This window comes from Festucalex cinctus, chromosome 18 (genome assembly GCF_051991245.1).
Source record: "Festucalex cinctus isolate MCC-2025b chromosome 18, RoL_Fcin_1.0, whole genome shotgun sequence".
Taxonomy (NCBI): domain Eukaryota; kingdom Metazoa; phylum Chordata; class Actinopteri; order Syngnathiformes; family Syngnathidae; genus Festucalex; species Festucalex cinctus.
In genome coordinates this window covers 22,510,047-22,524,120 of record NC_135428.1, presented here as the reverse complement: position 1 = coordinate 22,524,120, position 14,074 = coordinate 22,510,047, and the positions used below count along the sequence as shown (strand labels likewise).

General features: G+C 42.4%; 1 protein-coding gene and 2 long non-coding RNA genes across 3 annotated transcripts; 1 reads left to right on the top strand and 2 right to left on the bottom strand.

The window, feature by feature from the left end:
- Positions 1-7,004: 7,004 nt before the first annotated feature.
- Positions 7,005-8,189, bottom strand: LOC144006814 (uncharacterized). The gene is made up of 5 exons (XM_077505854.1): positions 7,789-8,189; positions 7,612-7,658; positions 7,475-7,524; positions 7,372-7,406; positions 7,005-7,294 (listed from the first exon to the last, which is right to left on the bottom strand). Exons 1-5 carry the CDS (start codon positions 7,913-7,915, stop codon positions 7,005-7,007), a joined length of 549 nt encoding a protein of 182 aa, XP_077361980.1. The 5' UTR covers positions 7,916-8,189.
- Positions 8,190-10,824: 2,635 nt separating this feature from the next.
- LOC144006656 (uncharacterized) lies at positions 10,825-12,670 on the top strand. The gene is made up of 3 exons (XR_013279893.1): positions 10,825-11,245; positions 11,610-11,696; positions 11,775-12,670. It is a non-coding gene; the product is annotated as an uncharacterized LOC144006656 (long non-coding RNA).
- Positions 12,488-13,854, bottom strand: LOC144006655 (uncharacterized). The gene is made up of 2 exons (XR_013279892.1): positions 12,889-13,854; positions 12,488-12,612 (listed from the first exon to the last, which is right to left on the bottom strand). It is a non-coding gene; the product is annotated as an uncharacterized LOC144006655 (long non-coding RNA).
- Between the last annotated feature and the right edge of the window lie 220 nt (positions 13,855-14,074).

Below are 14,074 nucleotides of genomic sequence, written 5' to 3'. Positions count from 1 at the left end.
TCGGCAGCTGCTGAAAGTAACTAAAAAAGTAACTTTTAATCTAACTTAGTTACTTTTAAAATCAAGTAATCAGTAACGCAATTTAGTTACTTTTAAAACCAAGTAATCAGTAAAGTAACTAAGTTACTTTTTCAAGGTAACTGTGGCAACACTGGTTATTTGGTAAAAAAGGAACTAAAGAAAATATCAGAATACGAATTTCTAATGTAAATATTGAACAGGTAAGCCAACACAATGTGTTGGGAATAATTATTGATGAGATGCTTACATGGATTCCTCAGATAACACAGTTAAAAAAAAAAACTGGCAAGAAGTATATCCATCCTGTACAGAACCCAAAAAATTTTGAGTCAAAAGGCACTCCAAATAATCTATAGTGCACTGATCCTGCCTTATTTGACTTATTGTGTTGAAATTTGGGGAAACACTTACACTTACAAGTCGATTGCAGCCGTTGATGGTATTAAAGAAAAGAGCAGTAAGAATAATCCATAGTGCTCCATATAATGCACACACACACAAATTGTTTATTGAAGCTAAACTATTGAAATTATATGATTTAATAAATTATAGAACTATTCAGATAATGTATAAGGCGGCCAGACACTGTCTCCCTTACAACCTGCAAATATGCTTCCAGGCCAAGGAATCGAAATATGATTTGAGAGAGAAACTTGTGTTTGTACAGAGATGTGCTAGAACTACACTGAAGTCATTTTCGATCTCCTGTAATGGTGTAAAATTATGGAATTCACTAGATTGGGGACTAACTGGAACACAGACACTAGCTGGATATAAGAAAAAATATAAATAATTGGTATTAATTAGTTATAGTGAAGAAAATGTTTAACCTGTCTTTTGTTCAATTTATGTGTGGGAGAGCAATAACTCTTGTGTTATCAACAAGGAGGGAGCTTCAACACAGAAATGTAAACATGTCTGTCTATGTTATTGAAGTGCCAGGACAGTTAATCTTGAATCATTTGAAAACAGCATCTGTGCTGAGTGTTGAGAAAAGGACACTGCTACAAAAACTTTCGACAAATCAGTATGGATCTAATTAGCTGGTCTCTAAGTGCGTGTGACAAAATCTTTTCTACGATGAGACCTGGACCTACTCAGCGTTCATGTCCAAGTGGAACTCACATGTCTGGATATGCTGAAGATTCCTGGGCTAAGTAGAGACCATTGTGTCTGACTTCTCTGGACGTTGAAGATGTGAGGACGTATACCTGCTTGCGGTGCTGGTGGTTATACTGATGCTGCTGGCTGTTTCGTACGCTACGAAAAATGTCTGATCGCCAGAAGAATGCAGAGGAAATGGCTGCGGCCACCCTGAGAGCCATCACTGGCGTGCAAGCCGGCTGAACTAAGGCCTGTGATGACACTTCTCTGGTGAAAAACGACCTTGCAGCACTCAACCTTGCCATGAACAGAATGAGGAGAGACATGGCCACAAGGTTGCTTGAACTGGAGAGAAAAGTCGGACTGGAGACTGCGATGAACCGAAATCGTGATGAAGACGGATCTGACTAAAGGAGGGGTCGGACACATGGCTTTCACTATGCCCAGTTATCTAAAGCTACTGGACTGAGACAATGTACACGGTACTAATCAACAAGTGATCAACAAACTATTGGAACGAATCTACTGTCATGAGCTACATGCGATCAAATCACTGGTGAAGATGAAATGATTGAACTTTTAATAATCCATTTGCCTGAATCAAAAGAATGAATGTAATCAACTGGATAACAAACTTCATGGACACGATGAACTGAGTGAAATTTTATCATCTCTGCTGACTTTTAACTATAATTGTTTGATTTTCTGCGTCCTAGTATAGGATGGGGGTGGGAATTTATAAGCTTTATGCTTCTTCCTGCCAGCCCTTTTTCTTTTCGGTTATTATATGTTAAAATTGTATGATGAAATGTTTGATTGTCACAATGCTGTCCGAAAGGAAAAATGAACAAATAAAATAAAAAAAATAAAAAGGTGATACGCATTCCGGAGGTCCAATTTCGTGAACACCTTTGCCTGTTGTAACTGGTCGAAAACTGAGGACATCAAGGGCAGAGGGTAACGATTCTTGATCGTTATGTCATTCAGGGGGCTATAGTCAATACAGGGTTGCAAGGAGCCATCCTTCTTGCCCACAAAGAAGAATCCAGCTCCTGCTGGTGATGATGATGGCTGGATCAGGCCGGCTTTCAAGGACGTGTCAATATAGTCGAGTGCATTGCGTTCGGGCCCCGAAACAGAGTACAGTCTACCTTTGGGGATGGTCGAACCTGGAATCAACTCAATGGAGCAATCGTAGGGTCGATGTGGAGGGAGTGACATGGCCTTGGATTTGCTGAATACTTCTCAGAGATGATGATAGCAGGAAGGAACGGTGTTCAGGTCCGGGTAGTCGTCTGTCGTGCAGGTCACCTGGTGAACGGCAGCTGAGGGTGCCTCTGCCGCTGACTGCGCCAGTCCATGGTTTTCACAGTCCTTTCCCCACTCTAAGATCTGCCCGGATCTCCAATCAATGCGGGGATTGTGCAAGTGCAACCAGGGATGTCCCAGGACCAGAGTGGGGGATTGGGATCGAAAGACATGGAAGCGGATCTGTTCCTTGTGTTGTCCAATATGAACCTCGAGGGGTTCTGTGATGTGGGTGATTACAAATAAGTCCTTGCCATGTAGTGCCCTGGCTCTCATATGGGTGGTGAGTGGCTCCGTGCCTGCCTGCAGCTTTTCCACTTGTCCCCAGTCCATGAGACTTTCGTCTGCCCCGGAGTCGATGAGGGCTGGCAAATCTATGGTGATCGCATGGCAAAAGATCCTGACATGAGTGGGTTTTCGGGCTTTGATTTGCGTGTGAGAGTCGTGACTCACCGGGGAGACCCTCTTGCTGGGACAGGCTACCACCAAATGACCATGTTCACCACAATAGTAGCACCGACCCTCCTGGCGACGTCGTAGGCGTTCCTTCTGCGTTAGTCGGGCACGGTCAAGCTGCATGGGTTCTTCTTCATCCCCACTGACCTCCCTTGCGATGGGCGACTGGGAAAGCGCACGTCGTGGAGACTCCCATACGGATGGGTGTTGGAAGCTCCCCGAGCCGGGTCTCTTTTGGAGTCCGCTGGTCCGCGCGAGTTCTCGTCTCCGATGGTCAGTGCGGATGGCAAGCAAAATCAAGGAGTCCAGGTCGCCGGGTAAGTCAATAGGAATCAATAGTTCTTGCATGGATGTCGTGAGCCCCTTTAGAAAGTGATCATAGAGTGCTGTGGTGTTCCAGCCACTCTTGGCTGACAAGGTTCGGAATCGGATTGCATAGTCGTTAACGGATTCTCTGCCTTGTCGAAGGTTGCTTAGCTCTCGAGCCTTTTCACGATCCATACTGACCGGATCAAAGACTTGGCGGAGAGCTGTGCAAAACCCAGCTGCGGTTGAGCAGGTCGGGGATCCCCGTGCCCATTCAGCGGTGGCCCAGTCTCTGGCTCTTCCAGACAAGTGAGAGATCATGAAGGCCACGCGGGATCGGTCTGTGGGAAAGGCCTGTGGAGAGAGTTCAAAATGGATGTCACATTCGATCAAGTAGGCTTGACATTGTCCTGTCTCGCCGGAGTATCGTTCCGGGGGGGCGAGCCTCAAGCCCACTCCGGTAGACGCCGGCCTCGAAACAGAAGGTTCAGCTGATCTTTCCTGTCTCGTGGCGACTGAAGCGGAACTGCGTAGCTGGCTCATCAGGTCCTGAACTTGTCCCGCAAGTTCCCCCATCAACAAACAAAGGAGGAAAACAAGGGGCAAACTCAAGGCGCAAAGCAAGGCAAGGCAAAAACAAGGACTGTGAATCAATGACTGTGAAGACGCTTCCCTGCACGGGTTGTGACACTTCAACAAACTGCAGGTCGTGGATGATGGCTTTTATTGACGGGGTGATTGGTAGCAGGTGGAGACAATCATGGGCGTGGACCGGTGATTAACTGTGCAGGAGGAAGGGCAAGTGACCTGAGGTGAGAGGGTGGTTAATGACTTCAAAATAAAACAGGAAACATGGTTACAAAATAAAAGCATGATCCGCCACCGGCGTGGCGGTGTGACACCAGGTATGTATGGCTTTACTTTTTGTAGTTTCTTATTTAATTCTATGTTTCATATTTTCATTACAATGTTTGTAATATTTTCAGATTCAGGCACAGATGAGTTTAACTGGACGGGACTTCTGCGACTTTGTGGTGTGGACGAAGTGTGATATTTACATTGAGCGAGTCCACCCAGATCGCTCGTTTTGACCAGCTGGAAAAGCCAGAGTTTTTTTCCAAAAAGCCCTCCTACCTGAACTGCTCGGGAGAGCATTTACTAGATCAGCAGTGGACTTCCAGTGTTCCTGCTCAGTCGCTGTCACCTACGACTTGCTCATGTCCTTCAAAGACGCGGAGTAAAGTAGTTTTTTGTGCTGCAGCAGATTGTAAAATCAAATGATATCACTTGAAGTGTGCCAATCTAGACTGCCAAAAGGACAGTGGTTTTGTGACAAGTGTGAAACAAGGATTATTGGGAAAACTCTGTAACACAGTACTGGTGCTTGTCTTACATTAAACAAATTTAAAAGAGAGCAACTTTTTCCTCTGTACATAGCATAATGAAAGTCATTGCGTACCCCATCAACATTACATTATACCGTCTTAAAATAATGGCCTAATATTTTGACACAAATTATCAACCCTCGTGAGGATAAGCAGTAAGGAATGAATATATATATATATATATATATATATATATATATATATATATATATATATATATATATATATATATATGTACATATATATATATTTTTTTAATGTAAATATCTCAGGATGGTAGGCACCTGTGCTAAAATAAACTACATCATAAACTAGAAAATTCCTGCGGAAATTTTGGATGTGACTGCTGACTCTTGCAAGGTGGAAAGCCGAATGCACTGCTCCGTTCTGGCTCACTTCCTACATGTTAACTTAGCATTAGGATTAGCATGCTAAGCTAACATTAGCATTAGCATGCTAACTTAGCATTAGCATTAGCATGCTAACTTAGTATTAGCATGCTAACCTAACATTAGCATTAGCATGCTAACTTAGCATTAGCATTCTAACTTAGCATTAGCATTAACATGCTAACTTAGCATTAGCATGCTAACTTAGCATTAGCATGCTAACTTATCATTAGCATTAGCATGCTAACTTAGCATTAGTATGCTAGCATAGCATTAGCATGCTAACTTAGCATTAGCATGCTAACTTAGTATTAGCATGCTAAATTAGCATTAGCATTAGCATGCTAACTTAGGATTAGCATGTTAACTTAGCATTAGCATGCTAATTTAGCATTAGCATGCTAACTTATCATTAGCATGCTAACTTACCATTAGCATGACAAACTAGCATTAGCATGCTAACTTAGCATTAGCATGTTAACCTAACATTAGCATTAACATGTTAAGCTAACATTAGCATGCTAACTTAGCATTAGCATGCTAACTTAGCATTAGCATGCTCACCTAACATTAGCATGCTAACTTAGCATTAGCATTAACATGCTAACCTAACATTAGCATCCTAAGCTAACATTAACATGCTAACTTAACACTAACATGCTCACTTCCTGTTGATTTCAGGTCACTTCCTGTTGAAATCAGGTCACTTCCTGTTGAAGTCAGGTCACTTCCTGTTGATATTAGGTCACTTCCTGTTGAAATCGGGTCACTTCCTGTTGATTTTAAGTCAGTTCTGGGTCACTTCCTGTTCAAATTAGGTCACTACCTGTTCAAATTAAGTCACTTCCTGTTGATATCAGGTCATTTTTAGGTCATTTCCTGCTGAAATTAAGTCACTTCCTGTTGAATTTAGGTCTGTCTGGGTCACTTCCTGTTGAAATGAGGTCAATCCCTGTCATACCTAATCAATTGGCCAAGATGGCCGCCACTCAGGGGCCGAGAATCCTGGGTGCACCTCAACAATAGGACAAGATGGCCGCCACTCTGTGTGTGCGCATTGGTGCTTAAGTCCCTGGCCTAGCGAATCAATTGGCCAAGATGGCCGCCGCTCTGTGTGGGCAGTCGTGTGAGAATCCCTCGCCTAGCCAATTAATTGGCCAAGATGGCCGCCGCTATGTGTGGGCAATAGTGTGAGAATCCCTGGCCTAGCCAATCAATTGGCCAATATGGCCGCCACTCTGTATGGACAGTAGTGTGAGAATCCCTGGCCAAGCTAATCAATTGGCCAAGATGGCCGCGGCTGTGTGTGGGCAGTAGTGTGAGAATCCCTGGCCTAGCTAATCAATTGACCAAAATGGCCGCCGCTCCATGCGGGCAGAGGCCGAGAATCCTGGGTGCACCTCAACAATTGGCCAAGATGGCCGCCACTGTGTGTGGGCGGTGGTGGGGAAATTCCAGGCGTAGATGACAACAAGCAGCTCTGATTGGCTGAGGCAGTTGCTGTGCAGAAGTGAGAGAGTGGGCAGAATAGCTCAAAAAGCACCATTTAAATAGCAGTTCATTACATTACATTTCATAAACAAAAATATAATATTGTGCTTTGATTTTTTTGTTATTAACTCTTTGACTGCCAGCCATTTTCGGAAAAGGTAACCCCATACTGCCAGCTGATTTACAGAATTTTACCGATCTTTCAAGCTCCACAGAAAATGTTGTGTTAGGACTATGGAAACGCGGATACTACCAAATGAAAGATTGAAGTCTCATCTTTCATCTAAAAAAAAAAATTGTTTCTACCTTATTCGGATCTTCAGTAATTAATAGAAAACAGCTTCGTTTCACCCAAATCCTCTATTTTCTTCCAAAATACGGAGAAATCAAGCTTTTTGTGAAACAATGTTATTTCATGCACTCTAGTGAATTTGGCACTTTTTTTTTTTTGCATGAGTGATTCTACAAACACCTAAACTTCTATAAAACACTACCCCAACAATAAAAAATGTTTTTTGATTGCAAAATAACAGTTTATTTACATTCAACAGTAGCAATCCAAACAAACAATTTGGAAAACTCTTTGCAAACTATTTACACGTGCGCAACAGTTTTTGTCAGTCTGCTTCTGCATGGACTGATTTGCGTAGAGGTTGGTATGATGAACGATGTGCTGGAGAAGTTCATCCGTGATGAAGAGCTCCAGGATGTCAGCTGGCAGGTGGGAATTCAGCTCTGCTGCTGCATCCCTTGGTCCTGGTTTTGCAGCAAAGGGGAAGATGGTTGGCTGCCAGCCGAATTCATCAACTTCATGCCAGCCAGAATCTTTGGGATCTGCAAATATACATTTCAATATCATATTATTTTAGAGCAGTGTGATGCAATGTGTGTGTGTGTGTGCATATGTTTACCTTTTTTTTCTTGGGTGTATTGGTTGATGCACATTCTGTAAATTATAGAAGACGTTTACCATCAAATATTTTATTAGTGCTGTGGAGAATCTTTTCTTTTTACTTTGTTCTGCTCACTGTGAGAAGGGTCACTTTGGGCCCTATGAGGGGGAGCTGAAAGAAACATATACAATTACAATACAATCGAAAGACTTTCCTTTTATTGTTGCGGTGTATTGAAAACGTTTTTTTATTTTTTACCTTTCTTTGTCGTAGAACCAGCGGTTGGACGTTGCTGTGAGCACGATCTATAAAATATACATTCACGTTTGTATAGGTAATAGATGTTTTAGTGTATATCAGCACATTTACACACGCTGCTAGCAGATCGCCCGAAAAGTAATCTTACTAGCAATCTCTTAGCATGTTAGCGCTTACCTTCACGTTCTTTGGAAGACTGTCCAAGACTGTCTTGCATCGGACCCATAGTAGTCGTCATCGTCCGATGAAACGTCATCTGTGCAGACGTGCTCGGTTGTGCACCACTTTTCTCCGGTGTTAGCATCGCTAGCCGGTGGGGCCTTAGGACGTTATTAGCATCGCTAGCCGGTGGGGCCTTAGGACGTGGTCGAAACGGCCGCGTCACCGCTTCAACTATGACTTAACCCCATCATCACTGTGCTCTTGAGCACTGGTCGATGCTTTTGAGCTTTGAAAATAAGGATCAAGCGTGAGCTGCTTGCCATCTGTTGCCTTTTTTGACTCCCTTAGTCAAGTTAGCCATTCTCTCCCCCTCAACACTCTAGCTCAGCCTCTCTTCTTCTACTGTTGTCTCCTACCCGATCTTGTCCAAAAGACTCATCACAGCCATCTCGTGGCCAGGAATACCCATTATAGTAACCCGATCGGCTTGATACTTGGAGCACAGCTGCCCAAGGCTTTCCTCCACCCGTTTCCATAAAAAAACATAGTAGACGTCAATTAACGTCTATGGCGGCCAATCCTAGGATTATACTGAACGTTTTTAAACGTTTATGGCGGTCAAAGAGTTAAACGAAAATAGGGAATGATCTGAAGAGTATAAAATTCTAATGGTTTTAATTGATCAAGAAATGTGGAAGTTAAGCCATAATCAATAAACTGAAAATGGGTTACTGTCACTTTAACAAATATGCGCATTCACGCACACACATTTCGTAATTACCAGGTGGGCGAACATTTTGCTTCAATTGAGTTCTATGAGAAAGCGCACACCTTGAACAAAAGGCTCTCACGACTCAACGGTTTAAGATCCAGATTTCAGAAATGCCCCGTTAGAATGGCAAGGCTTTGGGGAACGCAAGCATGTTCTCATTTTTTAAATCGGATAAAAAATGACCAAATTAGACCAGGTTGAAAACGTGTGACTTTTAAAAAAATTACAAAAAAAAGGCGGCGAAAATAACATGGGGCTGAATGGGCGAAAAAGTGCGACTTCACCTCGCTTCAAGTCAAATAAAAGGTACTAAATGACACTTTGCCTCACAAAAGTGGGTTTGTCAGAAAGAAGACCCTTGTGACTAAAAAATATCCAAATTTGATGTTTAGTGAGCAAATATTGTGGCCACGGTGACGAGTTGAAGTGAAATTTTTCGAAAGAAATTTTTTTGTCTCTCCACTCGAGCGCTGATTGCCCCACTCTAGCAAACGCAATACACACTAATGTAAAAAGCCTTTTTTTCTTCATTTCGCACCCTGTCTTTGAACCCGCACAGGAGGGAGCGCTTACATTTCTTAAAAAAAATTTCGACACAGAGCTAAAGATGGGAAAAATTGCAACAAAATGAGCTAAAAATCGTCTCGGTCGGTCAATGTATGTGCGCGCAGCGTGGCTTCGAAAAGGGTGTTAAATTTGTGGATGTTTTTCCCTCTTCTCCATTCATTCCTATGGGACTTTTTGGCGGGGTTTTGGGGAAATTGCGTCGCCATGCTAACTGGAAATTCCGAAAAAAAATGGTTCCCCGCCGAGTCAGATCGAGACGCATCTTTTGATACTTCATTTGTGCCGGTATGTTCAACGGTACGACCCGCATTTTGTCTGAAAAAATGTGAAGAATAAAGTAAAACTAGAAAAATTCCCGCGGAAATTTTGGATGTGACTGCTGACTCTTGCAAGGTGGAAAGCCGAATGCACTGGTCTGTTCTGGGTCACTTCCTACATGTTAACTTTGCATGAGGATTAGCATGCTAAGCTAACATTAGCATTAACGTGCTAACTTAGCATTATCATGCTAACCTAACATTAGCATTATCATGCTAACTTAGCATTAGCATGCTAACTTAGCATTAGCATTAGCATGCTAACTTAGCATTAGCATGCTAACTTAGCATTAGCATGCTAATGTAGCATTAGCATGCTAACTTAGCATTAGCATGCTAACTTAGCATTGGCATGCTAACTTAGCATTAGCATGCTAACGTAGCATTAGCATGCTAATGTAGCTTTAGCATGCTAACTTAGCATTAGCATTAGCATGCTAACTTAGCATTAGCATGCTAACGTAGCATTAGCATGCTAACTTAGCATTAGCATTAGCATGCTAACGTAGCATTAGCATGCTAATTTAACATTAGCATGCTAACTTAGCATTAGCATTAGCATGCTAACTTAGCATTAGCATGCTAACGTAGCATTAGCATGCTAATTTAGCATTAGCATGCTAACTTAGCATTAGCATTAGCATGCTAACTTAGCATTAGCATGCTAACGTAGCATTAGCATTAGCATGCTAACTTAGCATTAGCTTGATAAACTAGCATTAGCATGCTAACTTAACATTAGCATGCTAAGTTAACATTAGCATTAGCATGCTAAGCTAACATTAGCATGCTAACTTAGCATTAGTATGCTCAGCTAACATTAGCATGCTAACTTAGCACTAGCATGCTCACTTCCTGTTGATTTCAGGTCACTTCCTGTTGAAATCAGGTCACTTCCTGTTAAAGTCGGGTCACTTCCTGTTGATATTAGGTCACTTCCTGTTGAAATCCAGTCACTTCTTGTTGATTTTAGGTCAGTTCTGGGTCACTTCCTGTTGAAATTAGGTCACTTCCTGTTCAAATTAAGTCACTTCCTGTTGATATCAGGTCATTTTCAGGTCATTTCCTGCTGAAATCAAGTCACTTCCTGTTGAATTTAGGTCTGTCTGGGTCACTTCCTATTGAAATTCGGTCACTTCCTGTTCAAATTAAGTCACTTCCTGTTGATATCAGGTCATTTTCAGGTCATTTCCTGCTGAAATCAAGTCACTTCCTGTTGAATTTAGGTCTGTCTGGGTCACTTCCTGTTGAAATTAGGTCAATCCCTGGCCAAGCTAATCAATTGGCCAAGATGGCCGCCGCTCTGTATGGGCAGTAGTGTGAGAATCCCTGGCCAAGATGGCCGCCGCTCTATCTGGGCAGTCGTGTGATAATCCCTGGCCAAGATGGCTGGCGCTCTATAGGTCGCTTGCACATCGTAATGCATCATGGGAATTTTTTCTTCGGGCGCCATATTGGGTGTCCGCCGGTTCACAAGGTACACTCGCGAGTTACACGGTAGAGCTTATCAACCTGATGTCATTTTCGCAGTATTTTCACGATTTACCGGAAGATCAAAAACAACGATACAGGCAGAAGGTGTCTCTGTGTGGCGGGATTGATCCTAATTACGTCCTGACCAAGGGTGATTTTTTTTTTTGATGGAGAAAGCTTGCTGGCCAAATGTGACGTCTCTGGACATCTTTCCTTACCTCGTGTTGACAACATGCTCCATAACACGCCAACAAATCCCTGGAGGCTTACAATTATTTTGTAAGCGGGTGGATACAGAGTGTAAACTTTAACATCGCATCAGAAGAAACGGTTGCTGTTGCACGTAAGTAAACCACATGGTGTTGGTAATTCTGCACACAAAAATGTTGATTTGTTCTCAGGCTTCCTGTTATTGTGTTTACATGCACAGCTGGGTTTACCTGATGTGGTTTTTCTAATAATTTTATAACAGGCAAATATGGCAGAGCGTATAAGAATAAAAAGTAACTATGCACAGCCTCCCCGTGGCTTAATTAAATTTAATGCTACCCTTTCACTAGTTACATGTTACTTAATCAACTTATTCTAAATGGTTAAGGTTAACCACTCAGAGGACGTATTTTTAGTTTCAGTTTCCAGTACAATAAAACGTGTTCATGGTAACTACTGAGCATACTGACAGCTTTTCTTATGATCTCACGGTTAAGGAGGCTGTCACAACACCCAATTTCTGTCTGGTGCCGGATGGCAACAATTCCCATCACTTGTCACGACAACACCAATATTATTACCAGGTATGTATGGCTTTACTTTTTGTAGTTTATTTAATGCTAGGTTTCATATTTTCATTACAATGTTTGTAATATTTTCAGATTCAGGCACAGATGAGTTTAACTGGACGGGACTTCTGCGACTTTGTGGTGTGGACAAAGTGTGATTGAGCGAGTCCACCCAGATCGCTCGTTTTGGCCAGCTGGAAAAGCCAGTTTGTTTGTTTTTTCCAAAATCCCCTCCTTACCTGAACTGCTCGGGAGAGCATTTACTAGATCAGCAGTGGACTTCCAGTGTTCCTGCTCAGCCGCTGTCACCTACCACTTGCTCATGTACTTCAAAGATGCGGAATAAAGTAGTTTTTTGTGCTGCAGCAGATTGTAAAATAAAATGATATCACTTGAAGTGTGCCAATCTAGACTGCCAAAAGGACAGTGGTTTTGTGACAAGTGTGAAACAAGGATTATTGGGAAAACTAACACAGTACTGGTACTTGTCTTACATTAAACAAATTTAAAAGAGAGCAACTTTTTCCTCTGTACATAGTATAATGAAAGTCATTGCGTACCCCATCAACATTACATCATACCGTCATCTCAGGATGGTAGGCACCTGTGCTAAAATAAACTACATTAATTAACAGTTCAATTTTATCCCTGAATTTACTACATCTAATCATTATTCACTTCATTTTTTGTGCTTTTAGAAATAATAAAGATTTATGCCATTACTTTAAGAGGGACCATATTGCACATTGAGTCAAATCCTGTCATTTGTATTATGTACAGCTTTGTAAACAAACCCAACAATAGAATTTGTATAATCGCTGCCTTTATTAGCTCCAAACAAACAGTCGCATGTTGTCCTCCTCCAATGCTTTGATGCTCGCCTTCGTTTCCATCATGTCATTGGCAATCAAGTCGGTGTGGCATGAGATCCCTAAAGAAATAATAATAAAAAAAGATCACAAAAAAATACGGTACCAGTAATAGGTTTAATATAGTACAGTAGTATAGTTTTTTTTTGTCAGTGTAAAAGAAATGTACACATTTTGTTGAATTTTTTAATGTATGAACATTGCTACAGGCAAATACTTATTTCTATAAACACTTCCAAATGCCTCTAAAATATAAGGTGCATGTACACACACAAACATAAACACATACATTCACTCATGCATACAATATATCATGTAATGAATTCTGAGTGGCATACCAGAGTCAATGATGTCAGCAGTACTTGAGGGTACAGGTTACTGGAGCCATCTGGCTGCATAACTGCAACAATCTCTGCCACTTCGAGTCGTCTTTTCTTTGCTTGTCTCTCCTGTGCACGTTCATATCTTGGCACCGACTGGGCTGAGACATAGATGTAACTTGGGACCCAACTTTAATGTTGGAGCTCAGTCGGGATGATTGGACAGAAAAACGGGCGCAGGGCGACCTGTTAAAATAAACAAATATATAAACAAATAAAATATGGAAAGACTGGTTATTTTGCCGCAGTAGGGTGGCCGTGAATAAGTTCTTTAGCATGATGTGTAGGCTACCGAATAAGTTCTTTAGCATGATGTGTAGGCTACCGGGGGTCTGTTTACTTGCATCACCCCCTTCTGTCTCTTTTTTCCAAGTTTACATTTTGCCACCAAAAAACATGTTATCGGCATTAAGAGCCCAAGACTAATCAATCCAATTTCAGCAGTAAACACTTTGCACTGGCACTACTTGGGTGAAAATGTTCGATGTTAGCTTTCGGCTAACGTCCGCTAGCCAGCTTGTATTACCGAACTTACTTGCTCATGAATCCAAAACATAAGCAACTTGCCCATATATGCGCGGTCGAAACGTTATTAATCCTCATGCATTACATTAAATAAAGGTAAATAATCTTACCGCTCACAAAGTGATCGCTGCACACACGAGCCCAAAGTAACGACTTCCCTCCGGAGTCCGCACTCCTCTGTCTCCAGGCCCTGGTTCCTAATTATTTTCGGAATTCGGCAGAAAGGCCGACCATTTTCCCCCTGGGCTTTGTTCGAACAGCCAACGATGCAGCAACAATGTACCATTTTAAACGCAGACAACAAACGTGATAGATACGTGTTAGATCGAATCGCTACGTAAATGGAGGCCACCCAGCATGGCGACTACGAGAAATCCGAGGCGGAAGTGACGACACGTGCAAGCGACCTATATGGGCAGTAGTGTGAGAATCCCTGGCCAAGATGGCCGCCGCTCTGTATGGGCAGTAGTGTGAGAATCCCTGGCCAAGATGGCCGCCGCTCTATATGGGCAGTAGTGTGAGAATCCCTGGCCAAGATGGCCGTCGCTCTGTATGGCCAGTAGTGTGAGAATCCCTGGCCAAGATGGCCGCCACAGTGTGTGGGCGTTGGTGGGGAAAT